This window comes from Triticum urartu, chromosome 3A (genome assembly GCF_056163025.1).
Source record: "Triticum urartu cultivar PI428250 chromosome 3A, HENAU_Tu73, whole genome shotgun sequence".
Lineage (NCBI taxonomy): Eukaryota > Viridiplantae > Streptophyta > Magnoliopsida > Poales > Poaceae > Triticum > Triticum urartu.
In genome coordinates, this window is record NC_141875.1 from 599,306,012 (window position 1) to 599,329,022 (window position 23,011).

General features: G+C 45.4%; 2 protein-coding genes across 2 annotated transcripts; one reads left to right on the plus strand and one right to left on the minus strand.

Annotated features, from left to right (window-relative positions):
- Positions 1-728: 728 nt before the first annotated feature.
- On the minus strand, positions 729-5,185 carry LOC147980718 (uncharacterized). Its single transcript, XM_087515728.1, has 5 exons — positions 4,826-5,185; positions 3,017-4,623; positions 1,901-2,920; positions 1,726-1,809; positions 729-1,637 (listed from the first exon to the last, which is right to left on the minus strand). Exons 1-5 carry the CDS (start codon positions 4,872-4,874, stop codon positions 729-731), a joined length of 3,669 nt encoding a protein of 1,222 aa, XP_087371854.1. The 5' UTR covers positions 4,875-5,185.
- Positions 5,186-11,441: 6,256 nt separating this feature from the next.
- On the plus strand, positions 11,442-13,842 carry LOC125547028 (uncharacterized). Its single transcript, XM_087516942.1, has 3 exons — positions 11,442-11,770; positions 11,871-11,997; positions 13,110-13,842. Exons 1-3 carry the CDS (start codon positions 11,442-11,444, stop codon positions 13,839-13,841), a joined length of 1,188 nt encoding a protein of 395 aa, XP_087373068.1. The 3' UTR covers position 13,842.
- Positions 13,843-23,011: the final 9,169 nt, after the last annotated feature.

The window sequence follows — 23,011 nt, forward strand, 5'->3', positions numbered from 1 at the left end:
AGTGCAACACGACCCATTAGTTCACCACAATGCTGGGTAGTGTGGATGGCAATGACGGCTCAGGTGATGCTCTTTGAGGAGTGCATCAAGTGTGTGTCCTGTTTCTGTGTCCAGTGCATGAAGATCATGTACTTGTGTGTGTCAAGTTGCTATGGCTTTTGTAAACCAGTTGTTGTATGTATGGAGCAACTTGTGATTTTAGTTTATGAGTGAAATGAAATGAACTTATTTGAACTAGATTTTTGTGAAATTTTAGCATGAAAATGAACAATACTTGCTAAATGTAAATGGCGAAACAAAATCAACGATGTTGACTGCATTTTGGTTTATAGAACTGGAATAGAATAACAGTACAGACCGCTACTGGCACAATGCACTGTTTAAAATATAAAGCATTTGCTGAATGAGAATAAAAAGTGTTGAAGCTCAGAAACAAGAGATTCACACAAATTAAAGCACACATAAACATGATTTTTGCAGCTGAAAAAACTGGGTAATTAAGTTTCACAGTATAAATAACACATGGTCTGCAATAGTAGTTTCCTAATCAGAAGACACCTCTTACACTTCATGATCAGCACAATGATCATAAACAAAACATTGCCATTACAAGTTTTGCACCTGATCATAAGCAGAAACACAAAAAAAGATGAAGATCATTCCAAACTTCACATCCCTTTACCTAAATTCGTCGAACATATTAACCTTTCTAGGTTTCTTAAAACATGTCATGTTCTGATTGGTAGGTGCATTTTTTTCTTTGTCTTGTTTCCTTGAACAACGCAAGGATTAAATCTTGCCTCCTCGATCCTTGAACTAGTTCCTGCAGCTCTTTCTTTCATTTGTTCCTCCAACACGGCTTGCTTCCTTACTTGATCTGCCATTTGGTCATCCATGGCTTTCTTGTTTGTTTCTTCAGCTCTCCTCTTTGTCAGCTCCCATTCTTCATTCCTTGTTGTGTCTTGTTGATTGTTCTGCTGCTCCCAAGCATTTTGCCTTGCAGCCTCCTCAGCCTCCTTAAATTTTCTCCAACTCTCCTGCCTCTCAAACTCCTCTGCTTGATGTATCAGAAAAGCTGCCTCCTCCTGCTGGTATTTTGTATTTGCAATCATTTTCTTCTCCTCTGCAATCCTTCTCTTCTCCTCGGCCTTCTTTTGTTTTTCTATCTCTGCATTTCTTTTTCTCTCATCCATCATTTGCCTTTTCTTCTCTGCCATTTCAAGTTTCTCCTCTTGGGCTTTTTTCTTTTTTTCCTCAGTAGCTCTTCTCTTCTCTTCTGCAGCAAGTCTCTTTTCCTCTAGTATAGTTTTTTTCTTTTCCTCAGCTGCTTGTTTCTTAGCTTCCAGCTCTTCCTTTCTCTTTTGAGCTGCAAGCTTAATTTTGTCCTCTTCTTCTTTCAACTTTGCCATTGCTGCTTCAAACTTTGCTAGGTCTGCAACTTCTCTTTTCTCAGCTGCGGCTCTCAGCTTTGCCAATGCTAGAACCTCTCTTTTCCTGTGAACATTGCCCTCCTTTGTTGCAGTAGTAGGGATAACTGGTGGCTGAGACATGATGTGCTCCTCTATGAAAACAGAATTTGGTAATGGACCTTGATGGACTGCTTCCCTCTGGCTTGCTTCCCTCTGGCTTGCTTCTCTCTGAAATATAACTCAATTTTGAGGATCATACATGAAACATTTGTACATGAACTTGCTATGTGTAATGAAAATAAATTACTATAAGTACCTCCTGTGTTAAAATATTAATTATCTCAGGCTGATACAAATGTACTGGCTCTTGAATTAAACCTTCTGTCCGCTGATTCTGTTCCTACAAACAGTAAAAGCATGGCAATTTTTACATGTTGAAGCATATAATTAGTAACATAATGAAGATCATGAAGCTAGATATAGGGCCTCACCTGAGTGACAACTGCTTCTTCCTCATCCGAGGAGGAGGAAACATCAGGCTCTGCCCTCACTCTGACCCTTTCAGATTTTTTCTTTGGTTTTAACCCTAATTTGAAGTCCATACAACCACCAATGTTATGGCCAGCAACTCCACAATAGCTGCAATGGATTATTGCCCCTGCCCTTGTAATTTTTACTCCTTTTTTCCCTTGTTTCTCTTCTGGCTGTTTTCTCCTGTTCTTCCTCCTCCTTCCTTTCTGCTTTACCAATGGTGGTGGTGCGATAGTTCTGCCATTCATTTTGCTCCACTCACTAATATCTCGGCATGGCATAATAATGTTTTCATATGCCTTGCGATATGTTGCAATAGAATAACATGAGTTAACATAATCCTCTGGATTGATTTTGTCATATCTAAGAGCAGCTACTCCGTGGCTGCATGGAATGCCAGACAAATCCCATCTCCTACAGCTGCCCTTCCTCAACTGGTAATCGACCCCGTAGTCTACACCTCTATCATTGACGTTAAAGATTCCCAATCCAGCTGGTGAAGCATAGCAAGTTCTAGCAAATTCCACATTCTTGTCCAATTTTTTCCTTATCTTTGGACATATAGTACCAGGCCACTTCAAGGCCTCTTGCAGCTTGCTATGATTTCTTCCCATTAGTTGTCCTTTAATCCTCTGGCACATGCTGATTATAGGCATTTCTCTTGCATCCAATATATACTTGTTGAACACCTCACAGTTATTGTTCAACAAGACATCACACTTTGGGAATTCATTTTGAAATGCCCTAACCCATGTTGGAGGGTCCAACTCCTCTAGCCAATCATGTGCCTCTTTGTTTAGAACTAACATCTCATTCATGTTATGCCTAAATTTCCCTTCGGTACTACTTCTAGCACATTTCCAGAGTTGGTTTTTGAGGGCCTCACCTTTAAAATTTTTGTTGAAATTCTGCCAAAGATGCCTGACACAAAATCTATGTGGGGAACCACTAAACAGTTCTTTCACTGCCTTTATTAGACCCTGACATAAGTAAATTCATAAAACAAGTGTTAATAATATTTAAATGCAGCCCATGTACAATATGAAAATGTTCAAAATTAGGTAAGACACACTCACTTTTTGCTTGTCGGACATGATAGTCCAAAGATCATTGTTCACAATACCAAGATCTTTCTTTAAAGTTGTCAAGAACCACGTCCAAGCCTTTGTATCTTCTCTCTGAACCACTGCATGTGCAATAGGAATTATGCAATCGTTGGGATCCATTCCTACTGCACTAAGTAGGATGCCTCCATATTGTGTCTTCAAATGACAACCATCGAGGAAAAGAACAGGCCTACAAGCTGATAGGAAACCCCTCTTACAAGCATCAAAGGAAAAGTAGCATTTCTCAAACTGGCCATCTTCAACAAGGTCTAAATAAAATGTACTTCCTGGATTGGATCTCCTCAGCTCATTTGCATAGTCCCACAACTTGTTGTATTGTGCTATTTCATCTCCATATATAATATTGAAAGCTAGTCCTCTGGCCCTCCCTAGCTTCCCTCTTTTAATTGTCATGTTGGAATCTTCCTGCACAAGTGCTGCCAATCCCTTGAGGGTCATCCTCTCATTAGCTCTTATTTTCTCCACATACTTGTTAGCAATGTACTTGGCAGTAAATGCCCTCACTTGCCACTTCTTGCTACAATGATGCACACTGTTGAAGGTTTTCACCATAACTGAATTTGTCCTTTTGTCCAATGAGGCATAAAGATACCATGGACATCCATCCTCACACTTAGCTCCAATCCTACTTTTATCATTCTTGGGAAATGTGATGCTCACTCTCTCTTTCACACTATACTCCCTGATTGCTCTTCTTAGCAAATCAACTGATGAGAATAGCTGACCCACATGGAACTTTGGATCATGCATATCTTCTGCCGTAAAAGATTTGAAATTGAACTTCATCTCATCCTCGTCTGACTCCGGGGCTTCTAATTTCTCATCTTCAGAGTTACAATCCTCAACCACTTGCTTCCCTTTCCTATCACTAACAGAATGTAGTTGCTCCTGCACCAAGTCCTCATCACCATCCTCCAAATCGTAATCACTGTCCACAATCTCGGGAACATAATCACTATCTTCACTATCATCATCACCGTCACATCCTTCTTCATTGACATCACCTTTCTTTGCTCTTGGCCTCAACCTAACAACTTCCTCATTGCTTGCAAATTCATTGGCCTCACATATAGTGTTGACGTCAACATAACTGCCATCCACTGTGCTCTGCTCTTCACTACTGACATCACCCATGATTTTCTTCTTAGGACTGATAACAGGAGGTAAAAATGTCAATGGAGTGCCAACCACGGCATCCCACGCTGATCGTCGTCCACCATTGTAGCTGTTTCCATGATCCAGAAAAATCATCAAGTATCGGTGCCCTCCTTTTACCATTCTCACAATGTCAATACAAACTTCTTCTTCCTTCGATAATAGCCTTGCACCATCTTCATTCAATTGAGAGCCAGGTAGCAACCAGTACATGGAAACCCTACCAGCCGTCTCATACCCAATATGCTCTACCAAATCTTCAAACATCTTCATGCATACACACCCAGTTTCACAAAAATCATAACAAGTCTTTTTCCCATTCAGATAGGCTCTATTTCTTCCACTGCCATGGAAAAATCCTCCATGAACGAACTCCAAAGTGAAAAAGTCACTGTCTTCCGCTGCAAAAAGAGCAAAATTGAACTAATTGAGACATTCAGTTTGAGATAAACCCTACAAATATGTAAACCCTAGCCTAATGTACGTCAAATGCCACCAAATCAATGCATAAATCATGGGGGATCGCTAAACAACTGCCTAATCTAGTGGAAAACACTTTTCAGGGGCAAATTTTCACAGCTATGTGGGAAATTTGACACTCACCATACGAGGGCGCCGCCCCTTTCTCATGGCGTTGTACAGGGCCGACCATCGCTGCCGTGCACCGCCGCCTGCAGTTACTGCAGTGCGGCCCTGCGTTCCTCCGCCGTCCCCGCTGCTCGCATGGACCGGCAGAGGTGCCGATCAACCGTCCCTTCCACCGCGTGTTCGCGTCCCTGCTCCTGACTCGAAACAGGGGAAGAAGAGAACGAGTCTCGTATAGATGAGGGCAGATGGGAAATTCTGTACGACTAGTGGGGCCGAACACAAAGTTTACTTCCCCACGTTGACGTGGCCAGCCTCTGTACAGCGAAATCGTATGTTTCAGGTACGCCAGGACCTGTGAATCAAATTGGAGGACCGTATGAGCACCGTATGAACAAGTATTAGGACCGTACTAGTACAGTTTCAGAGTTTGAGGATTGTTTTGGTCCTAACCAGCAAGTTTAGGGTGCACTAATGCATTTTACTCTAGGATTCAGCCTACTTGGGGCGCCCCCTTGGCTTCTCCCTCTCCCTCCCACCTATATATATGAGGGGGGGGGCGCCTAGAACACACAACAACATATGTTAGCCGTGTGCGACACCTCCCTCCACAGATAACACCCTCGGTCATATTCTCGTAGTGCTTAGGCGAAGCCCTACGTGGATCACTTCACCATCACTTTCACCACGCCATGGTGCTGATGGAACTCATCTACTTCCTCGACACTTTGCTAGATCAAGAATTCGAGGGACATCATCGAGATGAACGTGTGCAGAACTCAGAGGTGTCGTATGTTCGGTACTTGATCGGTCGGAAAGAGAAGAAGTTTGACTACATCGACCGCATTGTCAAATGCTTCCGCTTTCGGTCTAGGAGGGTACATAGACACACTCTCCCCCCTGCTTGATATGCATCTCCTAGATACATCTTGCGTGAGCGTATGATTTTATTTGAAATCACATGCTACATTTCCCAACACCACCTTCCCCTACTCTAAGGCCAATCTCTGTTGGTCGAACTCCATCTTCTCCCTTTGCACATCAATGAACATCTTGTTCCTCTCCTCCTTCTTCACCTCCTTGGCATAAAAAATGCCCGTCCAAGTGGCAGATATTTTGTTTGTTGCCCCTTCACGCGCCACCCTTTCCTTCTCCCAGTTGTTCCCCATCACTTGCAGTTTCTTTTTTACACGATTGGTTGTAATTTGGACGCAACATTTTCTTCTTCCCCTTCCTCGTCCACTCCAATTGATTGAGTCGAGCTCGACCCATTGTTTTTCTTCATCATCTTCATGTCGTTCTCAATTTCCTTGAGGACGGTCTGCTACTTGGGTCTCCTATTCAGTTTCATCCAACAATGAGAAAAAGTGAATGGTTTCTTCTCCACTTGATGGTACAAAGCCTCTGCCAAAGTTGCATGGTTTTGAACTCTGGTGTTGCTTTGGTTCCGACCTAAAACTTGTTTGAGATAGCCAACAAATTTGCTAAAGGCCTCTTGCATGGACAACCTTCTATGTTGAAGAGAACACGCGGCACGGTTGGTGCATATTGGGTGTGGTTGCACATAGTGTTTTTGCTCATGATAAAATTTCCAAATTTTCTCCCAATATTTCTTGCTTTTTTGCTCGGTCAACAAATCAGATCCATGCTAGTGTTTCACCAACTTTCACACAACAAAATATCTGCAAATTATGTGAATGTTGGACCCCCTCGGCTTGTAAACTTTGGCAGCTTTCTTCTTCCTTTTAGTGTGTGATGTTCGCCCAACTTCAAACACCGAGGAATTGGTATCCTCCATGGTGAATTGCAAATAATCTTGACCATGATTTATCATATCATGCAATATTTATTCCTAGAATATGCATTGCAATTTAACTATTGTACTACTAATACGATTTGATAACATATGCAACAAAATGAACTATGGATGCAAATCTGAAAAGGGTCAAAATTTATACCCAGTCTTGGGCGGGCATTTCTTCGAACAGGTAGTGGGCATGACTAGCACCGGCATTGCCCGAGGACGCCCGATGCACTTTGAGCTCCGACGAGTCCGCCACCAAGTCCTCATAGGGGACGACTTGAGAAAATCTTAAATCCGGGATGCCCTTCCACTGGGAGGGCATGATGCAATCGGGAAACAACAACAAATACATTGTCTTTGTGGCCACGACCGATAAATTGGGGAGCGTCGCATCCATGTCCTAAGCAATAGCCTTCGCCGCCAACAAGGTCGCGTCCGCAACTGCCTACGCCGCCGCTATCTTCTCCGCCGCCTCACGCTCACGCTGCCTCCGGCGGCGCTCCTTCCGAGCAAGGTTCTCTGCCTTGCAAGGATCCAAAGCCAGGCCGGGAACCCCGACTGATTCTGCCGAGGCATCGACCGAGGCCATGGAGGCGGACATGACCGTCGGCGATGACACGAAGGACGGTGGGGAGGGATGGCTAGCAAGAAGGTAGTGGACGCCTGCGCGGCGGCGGGAGAAATGGAGGATGGAGGTAGGAGGAATTTGATCGATGCGGAGAGGTACTCAAATTGGTTCTGATTTGGGATGGATCTGCCTTCACAGAGCCGGTGTGGCAGGCGTGCTCGGGCATGTCCGGGCCTCCTCATATCCACTTCAAATATGGGCCGAATATGGGGAGTGCCAGTCAGTCTAAACGTTTTGAACCGGCTATTGGGCGCCCGGTTGGGTGACGTTTTTATGTCTGCTAACCGAGCAAACCAGATTGGCTCACGTTTGCATGCATGCATAGTTTCCAAGAAACAAATACCAATCTGTCCTTAAATATAAGTCTTTTAAAAAAAAATTAATGACGTGTTTTAATGTAGATTTATTCATTTTGCTTCGTATGTAGTTCATATAAAATATATAAGAAACATATATTTAGAAACAGAGAGAGTAGAGACATGCAGTGCATGCATGCATTCGGCCTATTTCCAGAGATGAAATACATGCAGGCATTTTGCTCGAACGATATGGTTGCGTGGCGTCCCAAAGAAAGACGAAAGGCCTATTTCCAGACATGAAATGCATGCAGGCATTTTGCCGAACCGATGGTTGCGTGACGTCCTGAAGAAAGACGAAAGGAAGCTTCCTTCGGGCTGCTTGAACGGCTTGCTTGAGGACATTTTAGATTAGTTGTATGATGAATCATAGAGGCCGCGCGCGTCTCTGCCTGCTTTTCGGCAGAAGCCAGTGTGACGTTTTTTGCTTTTTGATTTGTTTATTATCTGGCCGGCATCTCGCCCTGTGTGCGCCTTGCGTTTCCTCTTTGTCTCACTCACACCGCCTGCCCCATTCCTGTCCGTGCAAGGTCCACACGATTATTCTCTCTATCCTAAAATAAATATATCAACTTTATATTTTTTTACAAAGTCAGTATAAAGTTAAGACATTTATTTTAAGACGGTGGGGGTATGTACTTTTACCGTCCAGCCTGATAACGCGGGGTGCATTCACGCTTGAGTACAAGTTTGGACAAGATGAATTGACCAAAAAATTCTAATTAATAAACTAATTCTTTACTCCAAACATTATTTTGTCATTGTGTTTGCCAACACCACACCTGTTCCCCCAACTTCATACGACACGGCAAGAAGAACTCCCGTGCCACAAACATGATACCGAACTTCAAAGGTACATGGGAAAAAAGAAGGATTAGTCTATGAACAGTGTAGAAAGACATAGAAAAAAAAGGACGCCATTTTTAGTCTCTTTTTCCTATGTGTAGATTGAATTTAAATATGAAATTATGTGGGAGACTGGAGGAGACATCTTTTGTCAACCTGGTAAAGTTTACGAACATATGGGACATTGGCCGAGCATTAGGAGGAGGGTCCAAGGCTAACTAGCTAGCAACAAGCTATGTGCATGTGTTTTTCTTCTACTTTTTTTTAGAATTTCTGTGTGCCATTAAATATATACCAAATTACAACAAGAACTCGCGAAAACTACAAGAGAAAATGAGAGAGGACAGATGTCTAGAAACATTTGCAAGAAAACTCCATTGAAGCGGATTTTAGCAACCACCATCCTGACCACTTGCCATCTTCGGAGATGAAGAAGCACGGTCGCCCCATGAGGACTCTGTGAGCCGAAAAAGAGGCCCGTTGTTGGCAAGGCCACTGTCGATATGGCACGTCGATCGGGATCATTCTCGTGCTCCTTGCAACCTGGATCCGCCACATGTCGTCGACGTAGAATGCTGGAACCGCCATCCACTAGCCTCCAACTTTGTTATTGGACCTTCATTGTCCCCCAAGAAGAAGAAGACACCACATGAGATGGAATCCGCCGCGGACACAACAAACGCCACAAAATCCATCGCACCAAGGAAACAATGGAATAAGGTACCGACCGATCCCTCGAGTTCACCACTAGGGACGTCATCGAAATGGGCTGGCATCGGGGAAAATTTATTCCAGAAGCCGTTGTCACCTCCATCCGAACGTCACCATAGGTCACACTAATCCTAACACCCTATCTACAGGCAAGCAGAGAGCCCAGGTTCCCCCACCCTTCCATCGTCGAAGCGGAGACCAGAGTGGAAGAGAACCCATAGCCTCGCCAGCAAAGCGACGGAAGGTTCGTCGTCTCCCTAATTGCCTTTTTTTCCAAGACCAGATGGAGCGAAGCGGTTAGTAAATTGCGAGCCATTGAAATACCTCAATCCTCAAAGAAAAATTGAAGAAGCATGGCCACGACTATGACCATCATTATTCCCTACTAGAGGATAGTTGACGTGGCAACACCTATATCATAGAGTGACGACAAGACAATGCCATTTACCGTTGCGTCTTATCATACAGTAAGGACAAACCAATACACATGAAAGACAAAATTTTGGACCCCATTTCTAGTTAGGCTTGTCTCTTTTTCATATGTGTAGATCAAGTTTAAATATGAATTCCGTGGGACTCTAGGCACATCATTCGTCAACCTACACTTAAAAAAAATATGAGATCAAGCATTGGTAGTGCTACAAATCCCCCCCCCCCCCCCCCCCCCCCAAACACACATCGTCGAGAAGATGGGCTTGGCCTGCGGTTGAATTGAGTAGGGGCCAAGCCAAACTGATAGCCAACAAGCCATGTGCATGGGGTTTTCATATACCTTGCCACTTGCCAACACTGAGCCATCGAAATAACTTGGCCCTCAAAGAAAAATCGCAGAGAAGCATGGGCACCACGGCTATGTCCATCATTATTCCCTGCCAGTGGACAGTTGAAATGGTAACACCTATATGAGTAACGTGGACCCATATCGTTTACCATTAATAAAAGACCTCGGCAATAATTCTTAGCCATGAACATGCATAGCTTAAATGTCGGTTGGTTGTGTTCCCATTAGCGCGGAAAAACGTTCGTCGTACCATTTTATTGCTCTTGTGGATATGCAACGTCATAACAATTATGTATCCATCAGTTTATACTCTAGATAGATACACAACGGTACCCGACAAGAACAAGTCACATGTACTGATTTGTCGCTTTCGTGGATCGTGGTTGCGATTTAGCTGACACAAAAAGAACAAGTTGCATACTCTAATTTGTGTCGTTTTCGTAGACCCCGAAGGCCTATAACGATCCACTCATTTTCCAATACACATGTAACTGTATTGGACAAAGAATCGACAAGATCAACGACACTTTTGCATGAATCTTTAGTAAGAATCTAATCAAATTATCCATTTGTGGTATTGGATGCTTATCATACAAATTTGGCGCGGTAAAGATTTAGCACTCATTTGTAATTAACTATGAAGTCCAAAAACTTGTGTTTCTGGAATAGATTAAAAAATGAAATAATTATTTGTGTTGAGTTTCTCTAAAATTGATCTGAAAATAATTAATACTTTTACATGCACACCAAATAATTGATTAAATAGAAATTGATTGAAATTCCACACAAATAATTATTTGTATCAAATGAGCTTGCCTATGGGTCTGTACCACTAACAATGCAAATAAAAATGAGCTAATGTTTGTGGAATATTAATTGTAAGCCAAGTATTACGGGTAATCTTTACGTGCACACCAACGATGGAATTCCACTGGAAAAAGTTTCCATTGGGATATCACTGGCATGAGCCATTTATGCGCATACGGACGTTAGGTACATTTGGAAGTTTGTATGGAGCAGCGCCTCACTGTCAGCTGTACCAAACTCGTCATCCAAACTGTCTCCACCGTTTTTTTTTTTGAGAGAGAGTCTGCCCTTCGCCCCACCTTTTAGATGTACCGATAGCCCGGGACCCACTGCGCAACAGCTGACCTCCTGAGAACATGGCTACGCCTGGTCTACATGGACTGCGAAAGACAGAAATGGGATCCGACGGCCGATCTTCACCCTTCCTGTGTGCCGCTGTGGAATATGTATACTTGGAACGTCATATTCTAGGAAGGTTTCCTGCCGTCGGATGGAAGTGGGTTCGAAGATGAACGGCTGGGGCGCCACTTCCTCCTGTATATGATGCGGGTCCCTGGATCTTGGTCTCGACAGCGACTTGCCTTCTCCCCAGTGTCAGAGCCGCCCCCCCCCCCCCCCCCCCCCCCCCCCTCTCGCCCGATTCCTCCGAAATTCCACATCCTTCCCAGCTCCTGCCTTGCTTCCGACCTCCGGCCGAGCGGATGGCGTCGTTGGGGGACATGCTTTTGAACCAGGAGCTGGCGGCGGAGGACTATGGGAGGTTCGAAAGGTACACCCCGAACTCTGCCCATGGTTTCTCCCACTTCCAGCAAGCTGACAGCGCTCCGACCAGAGTCCCCGACACCGGATCGCTCGTTTCCGGCTTCGGCATGCCTCCCTCAACCTTCATCATGCCGGAGGGGACCCACGCCCCCGTGGGTTATGGCGCTGAGGCCGTCCCGGTGGAGATCCCCATGGTCCGGCGACAAAGATCTGCCTCCAGGAACGCTCGGGCGTTGTACAGAGGATCGTGGACAGAGGAAGAGGACGAGTACGTGAAACACCTGGATCTGATTCGTTTTTCCAGCAGCTTGATCTCGCGGCATGCATGCTATTCTGCTTAATTGATCAATGCGCTTTCTTGTTTGCAGACTTCTCAGGAGATTGGTACATGAGCATGGAGAGCACAAGTGGGCGACCATTTGCAAGCACCTCCCGGGACGGATCGGCAAGCAGTGCCGTGAGCGATGGACAAATCAACTGCGCGCCGGCATCAAGGTGATGCATGCATCGCAGCTTATAGTCTTGATTTGATTTTAATTAGGTGAAATCTTCCATGGATCTATATGATTCGGAAGTCTAAATTGTTCTATTTTAGTTTTTACTACGTTCGAAGCATGCTGAACTTTAGGTCGTACAATTCGGAAGTGGGTGTTAAGTGGGAGAGGAAGAACAAATGGTTCGTCATATGCTGCATGCTTTTATTTTAATCATTAAGTGCGCCAATTTCTTCATCAATGAGTAATTCTGTCCGTGGCCCTTAGGAAGAGATTGGGGGGAGATAATGGTGAACCATTAGTTTTTTTTTTGAGTGAATTCCATTTTTTACCTTGTAGTTGTACATTTGTGACACATATTACCCTATTTAGCGGAACTTTTATCGAAATGTCAGATTTTGGAGACTTTTAACACGGTTTTACCCCAGTTTTACATTTTGTTTGTTTATGGTCAATAGGATCGGCATGTTGCGTCATTGATTCGTAAAAAAAACTGTAAGGATCGGAGGGCATCATTGGCGATCTTGTCCAAGCTTCTCTTGTCTATCTGTTCCACTCCTTGTGGCCGTCCACATGTTTTTGGATACAGGACGTCACCTCACACCTTACCTGATGGACACGCATCAAAAAACAAGGGTCCAAAGATTTCAAAAGGGGTATTCTAGACGAATTTTCACTCAAAGGGGTAATTAGTGTCACAAATGTATAAATATGGGGTAAAAAGTGGAATTCACTCTTTTTTTTTTAGAATTGCAGATGCACGAGCGTTTGAAAATCGTGCAAGTTTCACTCTGAAAATAATTATTAAAATCCCCGCGAATCTCCTGCCTATACTCCGCAAACCTAATCTTTGGAGAATTATTAGAGTATGAACCAATGCAATTAATTGCACTCATTAGTTTGTACTTACCATGAATTTCACATGAGTTTCTAAAGTCTCGTGGGGATGTGGGTGCGATGGCTGATGAATCGGATGTGACTCGTGATGTTAATGGTGGAGTACGCCATAATCGTAGCAGTAATAGTTTTTCCAGTATGATATTCAATTCAATTACACTTGATTGTGCCAATTATCTCGAGGCATTAACTTTGCTTCATATAATCACATTCCAGAAGGACCACATCTGGACTGAGGCGGACGACACACTGCTGATCGACGCGCACAAGATACACGGAAACCATTGGTTGACGATCGCAAGGTGCCTGCCCGGCCGGTCGGAGAACGCCGTCAAGAATCACTGGAACGCTACAAAGCGGAGCCTCAAGTTGAAGCGCCGGTTCAAGAAGAAGCGCCGGTTCGCCCTCCTCGAGGAGTACATCCGCGACAAAATGATGGCTGACGAGAACGTGGCGCCACCGTCTCCATCGTCCGGCCTCGGGTATGACGGCCAGGTGGTTCCAAATGGCGCTGCAGTGCTGGCCGTCTCCAGCCCACCCGGGATGGGTATGTACATCCACCCAGACAACGCGGCTGCTGGATCATTGTCCCAGGAAGGGATGATGAACCTGAGCTCGCCGTTGCCGGACCTCAACGCCTACGGCGGCGAGATGCAGGAGCGATACTACTATCCGCCCCACAGAAACAACAACAACATGCTGCACCATGGACCAGAGCCGGCATTTCAGCAGATGTGTAGTGCACAGGGACGCATGCATTCTGCATGCACGAACCTGAACTTGTTGCCGCCCCCCCAGCACCTCAGTGGCGGCTACTACGACAGCGAGACGGGCCGCAGCAGCGCCGGTGGCAGCGGCGATATGGACGAAGACGTGGTCGAGATGGCCTCCAGGGAATTCCAGACGTCCGAGGAGGAGGCCACACTGGACCTCACTAGCTTCAACTGAGAGGGTCCGCCCACCGGATCGATCCAGTACCGTATCCATTCATTTTAGATTGTCGTTTTTACCTTTCCCAACATCTGAGTTTGTCATTCGTTCAATCCAGCTGCTGTTGTATACTGGAGTATGCCCGAAGAACACACCTGTGTGTTTGTGCGGCTTGGCATGCATGTATCTTTATTTTTCGTATTCTGAGTACTTTGTCAAAGTAACTATTACCAAACAATTTGTTGGAGAACCTTTGTTGTACCTGTGTTTGTTTCTAGAGATAGCTATTCAGCCTATGGAATTTTGTTTTTGCGAGGGCAGCCTATGGATTTCTGTTTCCGACATTATACATTTTTGTTCCCGTATTCTGAGTACTGTACCTTCTGCCGAACAATTTGTCGGAGAATCTTTGTTGTACCAGTGTTTCTTTATAGAGATAGCGATTCACCGTATGGATTTCTGTTTCCGACATTGTGTTGGAAATATGAGCAATTTGCCACATGATTTTATTAACAGAAATAGTAGATAAAACATGACTATTATAATAGAGATGAAACAAGTCATGTAATCTAGCAGACGGAAGGCAAATAGCATCTACACATGTGAACTAGAACAGAACATATGTAGAACAAGACAGGATAGATCAAGAAACTGTGGCATGATCTTAAACCGAGAGAACACAAAGACATACGGAGCAACGGCAGAAGCGTTGGTCTTGGGGTCGATGTCCTTGCTAGCCATGTCGTCGAAGAGGTTGTCGGTGTCCGGAGCATCCGTGGCCCCAAAAACATTATCACCCTTCTCCCGCAAAGGACTCAAGAAGATCGTAGCAGTAGCTAGACAACGGCTCGGTGCATTCCAGCAACCCGCAGGGGGCGGCGGAGGAGGAGCGCGCGTGTATGTCTCTCTTGTTCTCATGCTCATACATGTGGAGAAACAACCTCCCTTATAAGGAGGCCCAACTACTACCAAACTAGCAATGTGAGACTAAACTTTAGTCTCACCTCTTTCCTTTGCACGAATGGGCTAAGCGGGCCTCTAGGACCAGAAGTAAAAAATACATCTAGGTCCGTATACCACCTAGCGACGACTACTAGCACTGGAGCGAGCCGAAGGCGCACCGCCGTTTTCGCCCCTTCCTCATAGGAGCCGGGCAAATCTTGTTGTAGTAGACAATCGGGAAGTCATCGAGCTAAAGCCCCATAGGACCAGCGCGTCAGAATAGCAACCGCCGCCGATGAAGGAAAACGTAGATCAGAAGGATCCAACATGTAGACACACGAATACAGACAAACGGAAGGCGTGGATCCACCGAAGACAAGCGCCGACCGAATCCCATGAGACCCGTCGGAGACAAATCTCCACATGCCCTCTGACGATGCTCGAAACACCACTGAGACGGGAACAATGCGGGGAGAACCTTATTCCATCTTTAGAGAGCCGCCACCACCTCGCCTCTCTAAGAAAGACATAAACCATAACAAAACTCAAAAGAGCGTGAAAAATGAAGCTCTGCACATTCTTTTGGAAGAGCCGGTTGTGCAGATCTACTTTCAGGAGAGATTCCAGAACTGATTGCGATCCCGAGAATCTTATAGGGGATAGCTGATCCAAATAGGCCATGAACAAGGTGCAACCGATATCGAAGAGCGGTTCAAGGGCTACTGACGCGTGGCTCGTCATAGTGGAAGCTGGCTTGAGTAGGTCGGCTCGTGCCCCTTAGGTCGATTTATACCCTTGGCAGACGTCTCTGTCTGTGGTCCCAATAGAGTGAAGGACTTAGAAGTCTTGGAGTATATGACAAGGAAGCCGACGTCTAGGAGGACTCCTCCACGATTCTACCGACTAGGATCCTGTAAACCATAGACTTCGGTATCCATATAGGCATAGGCTAGGCTAGTCGATAATGACATAACCAAGAGATTATTCCTAATCTCTCTATCACCATTGTACACCCCTATACATCAATCAATACAACACGAGCAGGAAGTAGGGTTTTAACTCGACCCTGAGGGCCTGCACCTAAGTAAACCGCCTCCTGTTTTCCCTCCGGTCTACTCATCTAGTTGTAATAGCCTATCTAGGGATATGCCGGGATATACTCCGACACCTAGGGAGGAATTGAAAGGGAAGGGTTAGATATTGCCATCTTAGATCAATTCTTCCACTTCAGTATTGCAACAGTAACATGCCATTGTATGTTACCAATTGAGAACAAACTTGTGTTACCGGACCCGACAAAAAAATCCTTATTTGGAGAAGTATTTGATTTTCCATCTCATGGATTTATGTTTCCTTTTAGGGAGTTGCAATAGTAACATGCAATTGTAGGCTACCCATTGGAACAATCATGAAAATACAAGGAAGGAGTAGGATGGACGGTAGGAGAAACTTTATATTTAGAAGCAAGGAAAATTAGATTTTGCAATAGTAGAGTGCAAACATATTTGGCGGAACTGGAATGGTAGCATTTTTCAGAATGATACTAATTCCATATTATTTTAACTTGCAGATCTAGTGGCTTGTTTTTCACAAAGTTGTTATTGTTTTTGTTGCGGTCGACATTACACCATGTGCCTCCTTCATTATTTGTAAATAAAAAATGTAATACACCATCATCTCTCGCAGTAGGTGAGAACTATTTCATTTATAGATCAAACATATAATGCATCATCATGTCTTGAGTTATATGAGTTACATTACCATAAATTTGCTAAAGTAATAAAAAATACGCCCAGCCAAAGGTTAGGCAACATGATGGACTTTTGAACTGCCGATAATTCAAGTGCAAGCATGTATGATGAAATGTAATGTCATAGCATTAATATATGCATCCTTTTTTACTCTAAATTCACGATGGCACCCACGACAAAATAAAGAAGTTGAAGTTGTGATTTGTCGCTTTCCTTGATTGTCGGAGAAATGCAACGACACGCAAAAGAACAAGTTGAACGCTGTGATTTGTCGCTTTCCTGGATCATGGGAGCACTGCAACGGACGCACAAAAGTACAAGTTGAGCGTTATTATTTGTCGCATTCATGAGTCGGGAAGCCCTATAATGACCACCTTGTTCACCGTTACATATGACTATTGGATATAAATTCAACAAGATTCACATAGCATTTCTGCATGACTGCATAAAGGGAAACAACACAAGTTATCCATTTTTGGCACTGGATGCTTATCGTACATAATCGACATAGTAAAATTTTAACACTCATATTTATTTATCTATAAAAGCCACCATATTGGAGCAATAAATAGAAACCTTTCATGGATAGAAATCATCAACATAAGTACCGGTGTTCTAGCATGCAAACAATGTGATCATCTCATGGATAAACACCATCATCAATATATGTACTCTTATATCACATTAGGGATTCATGCTTATTCACTTATGTATATTCCTAAATCAACTAAAGAATATATTACACAAAATCCACCTTAATATCAAACTGTGCATGGGGAGACAACCCCTATGCAGATAAGGTGGAGATTTGTTTCTCTCTAAAGTGATTTCATGCTTGGTGTGAGGTGTTCTGTCCTTTGTTTCTCCTTTTTAAATCATTCATCATGTTTAAATCCCCCCTGAATTCTGGCTCTAGTAATGAAGGTGAGGAACTCATAGGTCCTAATAACACATAGAAACCTAGTCATCCACCCTATGTTCATATGGTACCAAAACTTGATTTTTTTTTCTAATGGGGGCTCTATATAGCGGAGTGGCATCCAGTGTCCCCACTTGATTTGAGATTGTTATGATTTTTTGGCATTTTTTCAACACAATTGTGTGTACATTGGGATGCCCTCCCTAGGGCAGTCATCACCAGCGGTGAACAGTAGTCCGCAACTCTTGGCGGTGGCATGTACTCTTGCACAAAGAGATGATGGAGATGCGCGATGTTCGCTGTAGTGGCCATCCACTTCCCTTTGGTGTTGGAGGGGACCTTCAACTTCCCGTTGCTTCGGTGGTGCCGTTGCCGATGACAACTTTTTGACATGCAACACTGCCCTTCAGTGGCTACGGCTTGGTCGGCTTCGAACCCATTGCTTGGCAGCGGGTTCGTGTAGAAAAAAAAAGTGAGGTGGAGGAAGAGAAAAAGCTCTGGCAAATGGAGCTGTAACACCCCGGTGTATTGATGCTACAGTAACCCCTGGGGTTAAGTTAATCATTTTGCTAAACAAGTGTTTGATCATCATTGTCTCCTCTCTCTTTCAAATTATAGTTGAATTCATTTTCAAATTATGAGTGAATTCAAAATGCTCAAACATGAAATCTAAAATGTTCATCTTGTGCCAAATAATCCCATAACTAATATTGGTAGTGAACCAACATTTTCACAAAGTGTTTAAGTGCACTAAATTAGCTAAAACAGTGCTTATAACATTTGTTTAAATGCTTTTTAATTTGCAAAAAATGCTAACCTGTTTTATTTAAGTGCTAAACTAATTGTGGCAGTAGCCTAAAACATGATGATATTTTAGGTGTAAGTTTTATAATTTATAAAACTGTCTTGGTTCTAAAAAGTTTTGGAAAACAGAAAGTTTAAGAGGAAAAGAAAACTTTTAGAGAAAACAAAAGAGAGAGAGAGAGACAGCAACCCCCTGGAGCTAACCCACCTGGGCCGGCCCACCTAACCCACCCGAGCCAGCCCAGATCCCCCCAGCCCGTCCCCTTCCCTGTTCCCCCGACCGGGGTCGGAACAGGGGCGTAGCCCCGCCGAACCCACTTGCCGTCGCCGGCGAGAGAGGGATAAGGCCGCCCCGACGCCTCGGGCTCCCTCCCCACTCGCCCACTTACTTTCTCTGCTTCTCCCTCTCCCCACCAGTGCCCCCGCTCGCTTCCTCTCCCCCGGTTCCCCATCCACGCCCGAACGCGCCCGTCGTCGTCCACCTTGCTCCGACGTGGCCACCAGCCACCACGCGCGTCACCGCCATGACGTAGATCCTCGCCGTCATCCGCTTCGCCCCCTGGTGCCATCTGTAGGAGCTCGGAGGCGCTAGAGCACCGTCACGCCGTCGTCTTCAACCTCCGTTCTCCCGGGATCACCGCCGGTGTATGTCGCCGTCGAGCTCCCTCCGGCTCCCTCGTCCGCTTCCCTACACCCATAGTGAGCAGCCGCTTTGATCTCCCCTCACCTCGGCCTCTCCTAGTAGCCGTAGCCGCTGTTCCCGTCGCCGCCCGAACGCAGCTCCGCCGCAAGGCTCACCGTCGACGTTGTGGTCGTTGACCTGCTCATCCGAGCACTTGAACGTGCTCAGATCCCCTCACCGCGGCCGCTCATGCCGCTAGATCCCCTCCCCGTGGCCTCTGTCGCTCACCCCGCCTATGGCCGAACTCTGACGACCGCTAAGGTGCTCGCCATCGTCATATCGAGCCTCCCCGAGACCAACAGGTGGCACCGCGCCATGCGCGCCAACGTCAGCTCTTGAACGCGATCGAAAACGCGGTGAACCGTGCCTTGTAGTCGTTTTCCGGCCAACTCCAGCGAACTTCCGCCGCGGGAATGGTCGCCGGCGTGATTCTGGTGACGTCACCGACGTGGCACCCGCGTGGCATCGCCTAGGCCACTGACTGGTGGGCCCAGGGGCCCCACTTTGACCAGTTGATCGAGGTCAACGCTGACTGGGCCAGCTTCTCTCACAGACATGCGGGCCCTAACTTTGATAATTAGTTTAATAAACACTTTTTTTATAAAAAAGTAATTATCCTAGTCTAAACACTCACTGACAGAAGGGGCCCACTGCCCCCTAATTAACGAAATTAATTAAGCTAAATTAGTTAACATAATTAGACATTCACAGGTGGGCCCAGTAGTTTAACTAACTATGTTTAGATAAGTTTTTAACTCTGTTTAACCCACTGTCTATGACGAGCGGGCCCCACTGGTCATTTTGACCAGTCAACCAGTCTGTTGACTGCTGATGTCATCCCCATGCAATGCTGATGTCATAAGTCCATTTCTATCAATTTAGATAAATCCAGAAAATGTTTAAATCTTTCAAAAATTCATAGAAAATAAACCGTAACTCCGATGAAAATGTTTTCTATATGAAAGTTGCTCAGAAAAATCCCACGAATCCGAATGCGCGGTCAATTCACCTGTCACATGCCCCTAGCACGCTGAACATGGAACCATCCCCTCTCTTTCATCTGCCGGAATTCGTCTAACGCCGGGAATTCATCCTCGGATGTTTATCCCCTCCGTATGCAACGTGTAGTACTACGTTAGGACAACCCTAGCTCTGCCTATCGTCATGTAATGCTTAGTGGTACCTTTGTTTGCTTTGTATTTACTGTTTCTTCCCCCTCTTCTCTCCGGTAGACCCCGAGGCCGATGTTGCCCCTGTGATCGACTATGTCGGCGACGACCCCTCCTTGGCAGAGCAACCAGGAAAGCAAACCCTCCTTGAGCATTCCAATATCGCCCATTTCTTTCCCTCTCATGCTTGCATTAGAACTGCTACTGCTTTTTGTATGATCCTACTCTGATGCATAACTTGTTGTTGTTACATGCTTTCATACTTTACTTGCTTATCCTAAACTGCTTAGTATAGGTTGGTTAGTGATCCATCAGTGACCCCCCACCTTGTCCCAGTTGTCCCCGCTTTATGTTCGATGACTCGATCAACATAATCGACGTCCAGGCCCCGACACCGCACATCACCCCCCCTTAGTTGCACGACTCTGTAGAGTAACCATCGAGTGTCGAGGGTGGAACCTCTTACATCACTCCTAAAGAGACCTCTGTAGAGTAGCTATTCAGTCGTGGTCATCGAGGGTGATTTCCTCCTTAACCACTTCTGATACGGCTTTGTCGTGCAACCCCTCAAGTGTGAACCTCGAGGGTGGATCCTCTTACGTTCACCTTGATGATTACATCGAGTGGAATTCACCAGGGGTGATTCCTCGGGTTTTCCCCCTTGGTGTTAGACACACAGTTACTATGGTTACTATGACTTTGCACTGAGCCATGTTACTAAAGACGGGTCGTCCTGGAGGGGTACCCGCGCGAGCTTAATAGCGAGTGATGTGGAGTCGGGTTGACCTGGAAGGTGCCCGCGAGATACATACGAGGCGTGGCCTTGCATTCATAGCCCTTGCCGCAAGTACTCGAGATGGGGCGACAGGGTCACATCGATCGTGAGTCTCTGCTCGTTACCGCATGCTCCTAATCCACTACGGTTTGGATATTTTATCCGAGGGGCCTCTGGCCTGATAGCACTAACCATCACGTGGGCATAGTATGGGCGTTCTGCATCGTATACATCAGCCGAAGCTTAATCGACGTCAGTGATTGAGCGGCGTGCGCCGGGTTGGACTGTGTAAGCTCCTGCCTTGTTGAAGGAGGTAGCTAGGTCTGCTCACCGGCCGCATACGCAATGTGCAGGAGTTCCCGGGGAGATGGCCCATGACCCCTGGGGGCATAGGTTTAGTCCGGCGTGATCACCTCTCTATTAAGCCTAGGTCGGGTTGCAGCGTATTGTTTGGCCGAGGCCGGGCATGACCCAGGAAAGTGTGTCCGGCTAGAGTTAATCGAGCGTGGTGGGTAAGTTGGTGCACCCCTGCAGGGAAGAAAACATCTACCGATAGCCTGTCCTACGGTAACGGACACTTGGAGTTGTATCCCGATCGATACAACTAGAACTGGATACTTGAGATGAGGAATGGATATGAGAAATGGATGGTGATGAGGAATTGTTTGTGATGAGAAATGAGTAGTATGGCTCTGGGATTGCTTTCTCGCAGGGAGTCGAGAAAGGACCTCTGGCCGAGGTTGATAACACTACCTACTTTACATTATGTTGATCTGTACTCTTCTATATGCTGCAAGATGCTTGAAGATGCTAGTCTTTGATAGGCTAGGCTTTTCCCTTCTCTTCTGACAGCTTGCAGTTTAGTCCACAGATACAACCCATTCCTTTGATACAGATGCATACTTAGTTTAGATCTGATGTAAGTCTTGCGAGTACTTTGGATGAGTACTCACGGTTGCTTTGCTACTTCTTTTTCCCCCATACCCGATTGTTGCGACCAGATGACGGATCCCAGGAGCCAGACGACACCACTGATGATTACTACTACCCCGAGGGTGCCTACCACTAGGTGAAGACCGTCGTCGACCAGGAGTAGTTTGGAGGCTCCCAGGTAGGAGGCCTTGCCTTTTCGATCGATGTTGTTTTTGTGCTAGCCTTCTTAAGGCAAACTTGTTTAACTCATGTCTGTACTCAGATATTGTTGCTTCCGCTGACTCTTGTGTATTCGAGCTTATGTATTCGAGCCACTGTTCAAGATATCTTCCGATATTCCGATAAATCGGCTGATTTATCGCTTACCGTTGTCTGGCCGATAAGATAAATCGGCCGATAAGTCAACCGATATGGCGATAAATCGGCCGATATGCCGATAAACTGGCCGATTTACCCCTTATCATGGGTCGACCGATAAGTTCCCGATAAGCGATATCCCCAACATCGATTCGAGCCCTCGAGGCCCCTGGCTTGTAATATAAAGCTTGTATTATTTTAATTTGTGTCTAGGGTTGTGTTGTGATATCTTCCCATGAGTCCTTGATCTTGATCATACACATTTGCGTCTATTATTAGTGTATGATTGAATCGAGGGCGTCACAAGTTGGTATCAGAGCCGACTGCCTGTAGGTAGCCCCCTTTCCAACTCCTTGGCCGAAGTTGAGTCTAGTCACTGAAAAACTTTTACTAACATTGGCTGTGTGTCTTACGGGCCCACGTCACCATATGGGTGGTATTAGGATCTTTTACTCCTCGATCTTTACTCTGGGACTTTGATCTCTCTTCTATTCGGGTTAAAATGGTTTTACTAACTCTAACATTAGGATCCCGTGACTGCATTCACCCCAAAGCTGGATAAGCGATAGTTTTTCCTTAGAATAGTATTCTGGATAGTACACACACTGTCGTGATGGCAACGAAGTGGTATCCATCGTACCTCTTTCATTATGCATGTTTCATCATGAATGATCCTTGTTTTTACAAATGCTCAATGCTGAACTATCCCCCTGTTACATGTTAGCAGGATGGTTAGACCCGCTGTTCGTGGCCGTCGTGCCAACGATCCACCGCTGCCCGAATTCTTTGCTGGAATGATGCAACAATTTGAGCTGAACCGCCAGTTCATGGAAGGAATGATGGCTCAGTTTCCTCG

Coding starts and splice junctions, on each gene's coding strand:
- LOC125547028 (XM_087516942.1), top strand. CDS start 11,442: ATGGCGTCGTTGGGGGACATGCTTTTGAACCAGGAGCTGGCGGCGGAG. Junction 11,771..11,870: donor TGGACAGAGGAAGAGGACGA/GTACGTGAAACA, acceptor TCTTGTTTGCAG/ACTTCTCAGGAGATTGGTAC. Junction 11,998..13,109: donor AACTGCGCGCCGGCATCAAG/GTGATGCATGCA, acceptor ATCACATTCCAG/AAGGACCACATCTGGACTGA.
- LOC147980718 (XM_087515728.1), bottom strand. CDS start 4,874: ATGGTCGGCCCTGTACAACGCCATGAGAAAGGGGCGGCGCCCTCGTAT. Junction 1,810..1,900: donor AAGAAGCAGTTGTCACTCAG/GTGAGGCCCTAT, acceptor TACTGTTTGTAG/GAACAGAATCAGCGGACAGA. Junction 1,638..1,725: donor TTAATATTTTAACACAGGAG/GTACTTATAGTA, acceptor GTTATATTTCAG/AGAGAAGCAAGCCAGAGGGA.